Here is a 12,483-nt window from a genome sequence, read left to right as displayed (position 1 = left end):
GAGTAGCCTCGCTCGCTGCAACTAAAGAAAGCCTGTGCACAGCAACGAAGACCCAAAGCAGCCAAAAATAAATAAATAAATTTTAAAAATAAATAAATATGATAAACTGAAGCCCTAAAAAGTTAAAAAGATTTGCCTATGGGTATACAGGAAATAAGCAGGAAAACAGGAGCAGACAGTTATGAGAATAAGCTTTGTAGTCAGGCAATCCTGGTGTTAAATCCTGGCTTTGTCACTTACTAGCTCTATGTTCATGGGTTCAACTTCTCTGAGCCATAGTTCCTACGTGTGTAAATGAGGATGTAAATAGCTCTCTCATGGAAAATATTATTCTTTAAACCCTGGTCTGCCAAACTCCATACTCCCACAACCACATTCAACAGTCTGGCAGCGCACAAAGCTCTGGAGCTTGGTCAGCCATGCCAGGTAGCAGTATTTATTTGTATGGAGAACTCAAACTTCAGTTATATATCCTAACCAAAGATCAGAAATAAGAAAGCAAAGGGAGAAGCAGAAATGACATATGAAAACAGCATTTTGTTGTTACAAAATGAGTGTTTCTTACACGCACACACCCCTCCACATTCTAAACCTTTCCACTTGAGACTGCCGCAAACCAGACACTGTTCCCTCTCCCATCCCCTGCTTTTAGTTTAGCCTAACATACATTTGAGCATCTGCTATGTATCAGGCCCTGTGCCAAGGCACGATGGAATGGTCCACGTGGGGAAACATGTGTATACGTATACAGTGGAATGCCTAACAGCAATAACACTTGGGGAAAGGACACAATCTAGTCTTGCCTATCACTGGTTATGGGGGCGCTTCCTCGGGAAAGGTGAGACTTGGGTTTAATCTAACAGAATGGGTAGGCACCAGCTAGAAAAGGAAGGAAAAAAAGAACATTCTAGACAGGTAGAGGAGCATAAGCAAAAGGAATACTCTAAACAAGGTGGAATGGTTAGGAAAGTACATGCAGTTCAATATTGGCTAAAATGAACTAAGCAAAATAGCAGCACGAGTGGCCTTCCAACCCAACAACCACTTCCCTGTCTCTTCCCAGGAGCCCCTTGTCCAAGGATAACTTAGGTACAGACCAGAGGTACAGGCCAAGTTTCTTGGATGCTGGCACAGAAGTCAATCCCTGTTCCAGGGAAGACTAATTCCAAGGCCTTTTATTCCTAGCATTCTATATCCCATTGCCTGGTGTTTGGGTAGGGAGGGGAAGCTAATGTGGCCATTGTAAAAACTGGGTGGAGGGAGATGGTGGGTGTGGACCTGTGTGCATGCACACACACACACTCACATGTGAATGCCCAGGTTGATTCACTCCCCTGAAGCAGCACTGGAAGCATCTTCCTTGACTCTTACACGGAGAGACCACTAAAGATTTCAGGTAGATAACCTTTGCTTTTTGAACAGCAAAGGGGAAATGGTCAAGGGAGGCACCAAAGAATGTTCATGACGGGACACTGCAATATCATTAACAGGAGCAAGAGGTTAAAACAATCCCCTCTCCATTACCACTAGGTCCACAGCAGGCATTTTATAAAAAAGGCCTCCTAAAGACAGCAGAGTCCAGGGTGGTTAAGTGGCCTTGGCTCATGGACGTGTTCCACCTGCTGAGGAGACAAGGTGCCATCGCTCCTGTGTCCAGTCAAACATGAGAACTAAAAGAGAAGCTCCAAAGTAGAACTGCAAGTCTGGCTAGTTGTCTTCCCAAATTCACTACCCTCCTTAAACAGTCCTCTCTCATTTCCATCTGAAGCCCTATAGGAGGAAAGCTCAGCAACTCTTGGTCTTCCTTAAAGACTATCATTCCTTCAGGCCTCCCACTCCTCCAAAGAGCTAATACTTCCATAGCATTGTCATATAGTACTATTGTCACCTTCCTCCTAACTCACAGCCCTGAATTCTTCCCTCCTAATTGGGAGGCCATCAAATTTTTCCTCCCAAAGGAATAGATGGCTAGACAGCAGGCTCAGGGCTGTGTTGGCACACTTCAACTTGGTGTTTTGCTGGGTCCCTTGACCTGGTTAGATAATGACCTTTGATGGTCTCCTGGCCTTAAGGCCTTTTGTTTTGTTTCTATTTCACAAGCAAATTTATTGAGTAACCACTTGGAGGAACACCTGGAGGCAAGGCTACAGAGTAGGCAGAACAGAGTCAGAGTATAGACGGCAGGCCTTGAATATCGGTCTAAAGGGTTTGAACTTGATCTGTTGGGCAGTGGGAACTTGTTGCCAACTATTGTATTTATTTCTTCTGGTTTCTACCTTGCAGAGTGGGCTGTTCCTGGGAGGAGGAAGAACAAAACCTGATAGTCTTTGAATGTCACAAATTCACTATCAGACATTCCAACTTGTGAGGCTTGGCTGTGAATTTCTGTCTGGCATGGGTTGAATGTAGCCAAGCACAGTAGTAATTTTTAAATGATCAAACAGTATATACAATTCTCATGCACATTGAGTTCAGACACAGGTTTCCCCTTTCCTTTATATACAGGATACAGGTCTAAATCAGCTCCTTACCACCTAGCATTCTTTGAATCCTTAGCTTCTGTGTTCAACAACTACTATTTGCTTGTTAAAGGGGCTTTAGTTTATGGATGTGCTAATATTTAAAATTTGTTGTCATGTAAGTCAGTGTTTTACAAGTGCTTCATTACTGCTTCATAATGCTTACGGTGAAGTTTCTGGTTTCTACATAACATTATAATATACACTACATCTTAAACTATTCTTAATAATACAACTGCTATTTCCCTAAGTCAAAATATAACTTTTCACTGTGCTCTTTTGTACCTTCTGAATATTGAACCATGTGAATTTACAACCTAACCGAAATAATTAATTTAACTTTCAAAAAATAGCCCACCCCAAAATTCTAGAGTATAATCCACCAAAAGTCACTGAGGAAAAAAGATTAAAGATTCAACAAGGAGGTAGAGACATGTGCTTTGACAAAGGAAAATTAGTGTCTTCATGGTTTAAAAGTCAGTGACTACTACCACCCAAGTTCAGGATCATGGAATCAGACCTGGTGGCAGATACCTCTGAACTTTCTCCCTCATGCAAGCCAGCTGTGAGCAGTGATCACTAGAGTTATATAAACACCAATGAACACTTACATAAGCTTCTCAGGAACAAGTTATGAACACCATCACAACAAATATGATAGTCAAATGAGTAGCTTTGAAAAAAAAAAACCTACATTTCATTCATTAGGGGTATAAGGTACAAACACTTCCAGGGCCCTTTCTCCAGCTATTCCATTTCTTCTTCCTCCTCAATCTCATCTATATAAACAAAGATCAGTGGATTCCAAGTCTTACCATGTACCTCCCGACGTGATGTGGTAGAATATGTGCACGACAACCTATGATGTATGTGTGTCAAAACACTCAACCTGGTCTTCCCTGGTGGCGCAGTGGTTGAGAGTCCGCCTGCCGATGCAGGGGACATGGGTTTGTGCCCCGGTCCAGGAGGATTCCACATGCCGTGGAACGGCTAGGCCCGTGAGCCATGGCCGCTGAGCCTGCGCGTCTGGAGCCTGTGCTCCGCAACGGGAGAGGCCACAGCAGTGAGAGGCCCGTGTACAGCAAAAAATAAAAAAATAAAATAAAATAAAATAAAATAAAATAAACACTGAACCTGAACCTGAACACACCTTGATATCTCATTCCCAGTTTGCAAAAATACAGGGAACAAAGGACTATGTTAAACTTGATAAACAAGACCATAGGGGTACAATCTGCAAAGTCTAGAAATGTGTGCAACTGCAGAACAAGTGAATCCTTTTCTTCTATAAATAAGTTGCAAGGAGAAAAAGAAAACAAAAAAGAGGTAGGTTATATCTTAGCTGTACTTAAAAAGTTTATATGCTAAAGAGATTTAAAAGACAAATCAACTAAATGTAGACCTTGTAGGGATTTTAATAAATTAACAGTAAAAATATTTTTTAAAGATAATCAGGGATTATCTGGATATTTTATGATATAAGGAATTATTGATTTTAAAAAATTAGGTATGATAAAGAGCCTGTGCTCTGCAACGGGACAGGCCACAAACAGTGAGAGGCCTGCATAACGCAAAAAAAACCCAAAACAAAACAACAAAACTATGTCTATTTTTTTATTATGTTTGAGATTTTCCAGAATAAAAAATTTACAGTTTTTTTAACTTTAAAGTTTTAATGGAAAATAAAATGTAACAGGCACTAACCTCTAAACTATTTAGGTCTCAACTTTTCCACATTTGGTAATATACATTTATTTTATACTGGTAATCAACAAATACACATCATTTTGTGTTCTACTTTTTTTTTTTTTGCGGTACACATCATTTTGTGTTCTACTTTTTTTTTTTTTTCCCTGTTGTGGCCTCTCCCGTTGTGGAGCACACGCTCCGGAAGCACAGGCTCAGCGGCCATGGCTCACGGGTCTAGCCGCTCCGCGGCATGTGGGATCTTCCCGGACCGGGGCACGAACCCGTGTTCCCTGCATTGGCAGGCGGACTCTCAACCACTGCGCCACCAGGGAAGCCCTTGTGTTCTACTTTTAATCACTTGTTTTATATATAAATATTTCTTTGATATAGTCCACATGTCATTTTAATGCAAGCTAACAGCATACCACAGAATATTTTGTCATTCCCCTGCAGCTGGGCATTTGGGCTGTACTTTATTTTTCATTCACATCTATACTGGCATAAGCACCCTTGTACGAATTATTTTTCCTTTTGATTTACATATCTGTGGTATAATCCACTACAGCTGGGGAAATGAGCAAAGAGTATTAATGTTCAGGGATTGGCAAGCTTTTTCTATAAAGAGTCAGAGAGTAAATACTTTAGATTTTGTGGGCCATAAGGTCTCTGTTGCAACTACTTAACTGTGCTGTTGTAGCTCAAAAGCAACCATACGTAAACAAATGAGTGAATGAGTGCAGCTCTGTTCCAGTAAAACTTTATTTACAAAAACAGGCAGAAACAATCCTGAAAACGAACAAAGGTGGAGGACTCACAATTCCTGATTTCAAAACTTGCAACAAAGCTACAGTAATCAAAACAGTGTGATACTGGCATAAATAGAGATCTATAGATCAATGCAATAGAATAGAGCCCAGAAATAAACTCTCACATATATGGCCAAAATGATTTTCAACAAAACTGCCAATACCATTCTATAGGAAAAGGGCAGTTACTTTGCCAAATGGTACCAGGAAGCTGGATATCCACATGCAGAAAAATGAAACTGGACCCTTACCATATACAAAAATTAACTAAAATGGATCAAAGACCTAACTGTAAAGCCTAAAACTACGAAACTCTTAGAAGAAAAACATAGGGGGAAAACTTCATGACATTGGATTTGGCAATGATTTCTTAGATATGACACCAAAAGCATAGGCAATAAAAGAGAAACAAACAAACAAACAAACAAACTGGACTTCATGAAAACTTTAAAATTTTGCACATCAAAAGACACTATGAACAGGGCTTCCCTGGTGGTGCAGTAGTTAAGAATCCGCCTGCCAGGTTCAAGCCCTGGTCCAGGAAGATCCCACATGCCATGGAGCAATTAAGCCCATGCGCCACAACTACTGAGCCTGCACTCTAGAGCCTGCAGGCCACATCTACTGAAGCCCGTGCACCTAGAGCCCATGCTCTGCAACAAAAGAAGCCACCATAATGAGAAGCCTGCGCCACGCAACAAAGAGTAGCCCCCACTCGCCGCAACTAGAGAAAGCCTGTGCAGCATGAAGACCCAATGCAGCCAAAATTAAATAAATTAAAAAAAAAAAGACACTGTGAACAGAGTGAAATGGCAACACATAGAATTTGCAAATTATATATTTATTAAGAGATTAATACCCAGAACACAAAGAGACCTCTTAAAACTCAATAACAAAAGAAAAAACTGATTAAAAAATGGGCAAAGGATATGAACAGTCATTTCCCCAAAGAAGATATACGAATGGCCAAAAAGCACATGACAAGATGTTCGGCATCACTAATCATTAGTGAACTGTAAATCAAAACTACAATAACATACCATCTCACACCCATTAGGATAGCTACTATTAAAAACACAAGTGTTAGCAAGGATGTGGAGAAATTAGAAACCTTATGCACTGTTGGTGGGAATGTAAAATGGTACAGCTGCTGTGGAAAACAGTATGGCAATTCCTCAAAAAATTAAACATAGAATTACCATATGATCTAGCCATTCCACTCCTAGATATACACTCAAAAGAACTGAAAGTAGGATCTCAAAGAAATATTTATACATTCACGTTCACAGCAGCCCAAGTACCCACAGACAGAGGAAAGGACAAGCAAAATGTGATATAGACATACAATGGAATATTATTCCTTACAAAAGGAAGGAAATTCTGACMCATGCTACCACATGGATAAATCAGGACATTATGTTAAGTGAAATAAGCCAGTCACAAAAAGACAAATACTATATGACTCCACTTATATGAGGTACTTACAGTAGTTAAAATCATAGAGACAGAATGTAGAATCGTGGTTCTCAAGGTTCGCAAGGGCTGGGGGGAGAAGGGAATGGGGAGTAATTGTTTAATGGGTACAGAGTTTCAGAATGGGATGATGAAAACATTTTGGTGATAGACAGTGGTGATGGTTGCAACAACAATGTGAATGTACTTAATGCCACAGTATTGTACACTTAAAAATAGCTAAAATGCTAAATTTTACGTTACATATATTTTACCACACACGCAGAGTTGACTTAGTTGTTATGCTAAGTTAAAGTTAGACACAAAAGGCAGCATATTGTATGATTCCATTTACAGAAATGCACAGAACAGGTACATCTATACAGACAGAAAGTAGGACAGTGGTTGCCAAGGGCTGAGGGAGAGGATAATAGGAGTGTCTGCTTACAGGTAACAGGGTTTCTTTTTGGGGTGGTGAGGATGTTCTGATATTAGAAAGTGGAGATGGTTGCACAACCTTGTGAATATACTAAAACCCACTGAATTGTATACTTTAAAGTGGTGAATTATATCTCAAAAAAACACACACACTTTTTTTTTTTTTAATGTTGGCTTGGTGCTTCTGCTTCCAGCTAAGACGGAATAGCGTGAGGCAAACCAAAGGTGGCACCAAGAACAGCTAGGAATATGTTAGCAAATTTAAACAAACAAACAACAACAAAACTCTTTTGAAGGCATTGAAGAGATGCTGAGACAACCAGGAGTTGAAGGGACAAGATTCCAGAGGCAGAGAATGCTGCGCAACCATGAAAAAGAATGAAATCTTGCCATTTGTTGCAACATGGATCGACCTGGCGGGTATAAGTGAAATAAGTCAGAGAAAAACAAATACCATATTTCACTTGTATGTGGAATCTAAAAAACAAAACAGGAACAAACAAAATGAAACAGAAATAGACTCATAGATACAGAGAACAAACTGGTGGTTGTCAGAGGGGGTATGGGGAGACAGAGGAAATAGGCGAAGGGGATTAAGAGGTACAAACTTCCAGCTATAAAATAAATAAGTCATGGGGATGTAATGTACATGTATAGGGAATATAGTCAATAATACTGTAACAATTTTGTATGGTGATGGATGGTAGCTGGTCTCACTGTGGTGAGGGGCACCTGGAACTCTCACGTACTACTGACAGGAGTGTGAAGAGGTACAGTCATGTTGGAAAACATTTTGGCAGTTTCTTATAAAGTTAAACATACACCTACCATATGACCCAGTAATTCACTTATTGATATTTTATCTAAAAGAAATGAAAACAGGGACTTCCCTGGTGGTCCAGCGGTAAAGAATCCACCTTCCAATGCAGGGGACACGGATTCGATCTCTGGTTGGGGAACTAAGATCCCACATGCCGCGGGGCAACTAAGTCCACATGCCACAACTACTGAGCTTGCGTGCCTCAACGAGAGAGCGCTCTGGACCCTGTGCACCACAACTACAGAACTCACGTGCCCTGGAGCCTGCACATCACAGCTAGAGAGAAGCCTGCATGCCACAACAAGAGAGAAGCCTGTGCACAGCAACAAAGACCTGATGCAGCCAAAAAAATAAAATAAATAAAAATAAAATAAAATAAATGAAAAACATATCTCTAATTTTTTTAAAAAATCAACTTTACAGGAATGTTCAGAGCAGGTTCATTCATAAGATTAAATGTCCACCAACAGATAAATGTATAAACAAGGGGTAATATATTCATGCAATTGGAATACTACTCAGCAATAAAAAAGAACAAACTATGATCATATGCAACAATACATATGAATCTCACAGACATTATGCTGAGCAGGAGGCCAAAGACAAAAGAATATGTATTGTATAATTCCATGTATATAAAATGCTAGAACAGGCAAAGCTAACCTATAATGACAGAAATCAGTTCAGTGGTTGCCTGGAAAATTGACTACAAACGGGCATGAGAGAACTTTCTGGGAAAATGGATATTTTCTGTATCTTGATTAGGGTGATGATAACATGGGTACATACATTTGTCAACAATCATCGACCCGCACTGGTAAAAAAATGTGAACTTTACTTTATGTAAATTATATAATAAAGTTGATTTTTAAAAATCGTGTGATATTTCTAAGTTATTCTTAAAAAGAAATTCATAGCCTTAAATTAATGTCAAAAAGTAACAGAGAGTGGTCCAGAGGTTAAGACTCCATGATCCCAATATAGGGGGCACAGGTTCAATCCCTGTTCGGGGAACTAAGATCCCGCATGAGGCAAAGGGCAGCAAAAAAAAGCAAAAAAAACCAGACAGTAGGGCTTCCCTGGTGGCGCAGTGGTTGAGAGTCTGCCTGCCGATGCAGGGGACACGGGTTCGTGCTCCGGTCCGGGAAGATCCCACATGCCGCGGAGCGGCTGGGCCCGTGAGCCATGGCCGCTGAGCCTGCGCGACCAGAGCCTGTGCTCCCCAACAGGAGAGGCCCGCGTACCGCAAAAAAAAACCCAAAAAAACAGAGAGTGAAAATCAATGATGTAAATAAATTTTCTTTTCAAAAAATTAGAAAAAGAACAGGAAACTAAACCCAAAGAAAGCAGTAGGAAGAAAACAATAAAAAGCAGAGGAAAACATACTTTAAAGAGCAAAAGCAAAACCATAAGTTGATTCTTTGAAGCATAGATGCTACATCCTCAGAGAGCCTTACCACCACTGCCACAACCAACACACTGGCTAAAATAGGCCCTTCCTCCCAACCCCTGGGGCTTATTCCCTTTCTTTATTATTTACAGGGTTCTTATCAAGAACCTCTCCTTTTAGACTGTAGCTCCTTGAAGGCAGGGATTCTTTCCATCTCATTCTCCACTATATCCCTCAAGCCTAACAAAAATGCCAGCTGTCTAACAGATGCTCAATAAATATACGTTGAATTTTTCAAAATGAGCTTGTTTCTATTAAAAAAAACTGCCACTAGAGAAAAACACATATGAATAAAAAATCCACCGAAGTATACCAGTTCCTATTCAGTATGTTTATGTTCAATATCTTCAATATATCATCATTTATGAGTGCATATTGATGTTCTCTGTGGACCGAGCTTTCCCTGACTCAATATATGTCATGACAAGCCAATATATTTGCCAATAAGCCTTAAAAAGTTAAAAACTCACACAAACCAAAATGTGATTCACCTTCAAAATAGTCATAGAAGCCAGTTTGAGAGGGAAAAAAATTCTCATCATAGTTGCTCCTTGGGAAGAAATAACTCTTCACAGCATTAATGCTAAAAGTCACTAGAGAATTCTAAATTAAACACATCTTTTAAAGTGAGATCTGAGAGCAAGGGGACTGATATCACTCTAACTAACTTATTAAACAACCTAAGACATGAAGAAAAGAAAGGGCCAGGCTTTCCACTTAGCTCTCACAGGGCTGGGGAACAACTGCAAATCATTTGTAAAAGATACCAAGACTGCACAGGGGTTCTCAATCTTGGCCCTGCGGACATTTGGGATTGGGTAATCCTTTGTTGTCGGAGGCTCTCCTGTATATCGTAGGGTGTTCAGCAGCATCCCAGCCCCACCCCCATCTACTAGATTCTAGTAGCATCTTCCCAGTTGTGACAACCAAAAATGTCTCTATACATTGCCAAAGGTCTCCCTGGGGGCAAAATCAATCCCTGTAGAGAACCACTGCTTATAGCACAATCAAGGCCAAAATACTAAAGAAACAGTCATTTGTAAACACAACTACACCTCTTTTCAGCCCATCTGAAATTCTAGCCCTCTGTTGCAGACAGATTTAATTTTGACTCTGCTCAGCATGATGATGAAGATTTCTGGCCATCTCTGCAACAACAGGCAAGAATTACCAAGTTCTCAGCAAATCAGCCACAAGGTAGGAACTTCTGAGCAAAGGAAAAAAGACAGACTAAGGCTGAAATGTTGAAAGATTCTAGTTTAATTTCTGAATAAGATATAAAGAAATGAGAGAAAATGTAAAGTGAATACTTGGCTTCACTAAAATCTTACAGACAAGGTAATGTCTAGAATAATTTCACAAAATCAAAATTTTAAAAATCCAAATTAAGCCCAAAGATGCTGATGAAAACCACACCCCAATCTTTAAAATATGCCTTTCCTATGTCCTCTCACTTTTTCACTCATGAAATAAAAGACTATCAAACAATGTGAAAGATTGCTTAAACTGACTAAAATGAAATTACAGATTTTTTTTTACATTAAAGAGCACTGTGAGCAACGTTAAGAAATAAGCTACAGACTAGATGCTATTAACAATATAAATAGTAAAGGATTAGTATATCCAGAATATGAACACTTACAAATATGAACACTTAAATATGAAAAACATCATCACCACAAATAGCCAAAACTGACATCGTTACTTGAGAAATTTGAGCTGGTTCTTGAAGTGTTTCCCAGCTTTCTCTAATCACTCAACTTTATTATTCCATCAGTCATAAGAAAACATCCACTATCATCCTTAACATGGTTTTATGCCATGGTTTTATGCCAAACATGAATGGTTTTATGGTTTTATGCCAAACATGAATACTGAATCACCTACTCAGCTTGATTTCCCCCATTCCTTCTATCCCCCAGAATTCCACAAGCAACCCCACACCTAGCCATCATCATGCATTAAGGAAGAGAAATCTTACTGCTGCCCAAGGAACAGAAGGTGGAGAAAGAGCCAACTCCTATCTGGAAATGACTGCAGTTCACTGAGAAACAACACACCACCCAAGGCACCTGGTGACTGTGGCACCTGGCAACCTGCAGCCAGCTTCCTGGTGGGGAGAGCCCTTCCTTCTACACTCTGCCAAGGGACTAAAGAGACAACAGGCTCGTCACTGTTTCCTCAAGAGTTCTCCAAGGGTCTCTCAACTCCCTAGTAATGTGTGTTTTTTTTTAAAGAAATGGGCTAGGGGATTTCCCTGGTGGCACAGTGGTTAAGAATCTGCCTGCCAATGCAGGGGACACAGGTTTGAGCCCTGGTCTGGGAAGATCCCACATGCTGCGGAGCAACTAAGCCCGTGCACCACAACTACTAAGCCTATGCTCTAGAGCCCATGAGCCACAACTACTAAAGCCTGCACACCTAGAGCCCGTGCTCTGCAACAAGAGAAGCCACCACAATGAGAAGCCCGCGCACCACAACGAAGAGTAGCCCTTGCTCGCTGCAACTAGAGAAAGCCTGCGTGCAGCAACAAAGACCCAACACAGCAAAAAATAAAAATAAATAAATAAAAATTTAAAAATAAATAAATAAACAGATCTTTTAAAAAAACTGGGCTAGGCATAAAAAAAGAATGAAATTTTGCTATTTGCAACAACATGGATGCACCTGGAAGGTATAATGCTTAGTGAAATAAGTCAGACAGAGAAAGACTAACACTATATATTATCACTTATATGTGGAATATAAAAAATAGAAGAAACTACTGAATATAACAAAAAAGAAACAAAAACAGATATAGAGAACTAACTAGTGGTTACTAGGAGGGAGAGACAAGAAGGGAGGGGCAAGATAGGGGTAGGGGATTAAGAGGTACAAGCCTCTTATATAAAATAAATAAGCTACAAGAATATATTGTACAGTACAGGAAATATAGCCAATATTTTATAATAACTATAAATGGAGTATAATCTATAAAATTTTTGAGTCACTGTGTTGTATACCTGAAACTAATATAATACTGCAAATCAACTACATCTCTATTAAAAAAAAGAAATAGGCTAGGGATATGAATGGGAAGACAGAAGCAATGAAATATTTTTTGCTTGTTTCCCAAAGTATGAGTGATCCAAATATGGGAGAAATAAAAATAGATTAAAAACTCAAGCAAATTATTCCTAGAAACTTCAGAATCACTAAAGAGCTAGTGCTTTCACCACCTGCCATTCAGCACTACAGGGAGTAAAGTGGTACCGGATGCTGCAACTGCTTGAGAGAGGTGTCGGGGCTGGCGCTAGTTCAAGGGCCATG

General features: G+C 39.8%; 1 protein-coding gene across 6 annotated transcripts in view; it reads right to left on the bottom strand.

Moving 5' to 3' along the window:
- RAD54L2 (RAD54 like 2) overlaps positions 1 to 12,483 on the bottom strand; it is a 92,040-nt gene that overhangs the window by 32,390 nt on the left and 47,167 nt on the right. For 5 of the 6 annotated variants that reach the window (XM_027120946.1, XM_027120945.1, XM_027120950.1 and 2 more), the window contains one exon: positions 6,500 to 6,556. The exons of the other annotated variant lie outside the window; for it this stretch is intronic. In XM_027120946.1, the coding sequence (XP_026976747.1) occupies positions 6,500 to 6,556 (57 nt within the window). The remainder of the gene's footprint in view (positions 1 to 6,499; positions 6,557 to 12,483) is intronic. 6 annotated transcript variants of the gene reach the window in all.

The sequence above is a fragment of the Aethalodelphis obliquidens genome, unplaced genomic scaffold, assembly GCF_003676395.1.
Source record: "Aethalodelphis obliquidens isolate GAN/ISIS:26980383/991018 unplaced genomic scaffold, ASM367639v1 scaffold22, whole genome shotgun sequence".
NCBI lineage: Eukaryota > Metazoa > Chordata > Mammalia > Artiodactyla > Delphinidae > Aethalodelphis > Aethalodelphis obliquidens.
The sequence above is the reverse complement of the archived record's forward strand: the minus strand, read 5'-3'. Positions and strand labels throughout refer to the sequence as shown.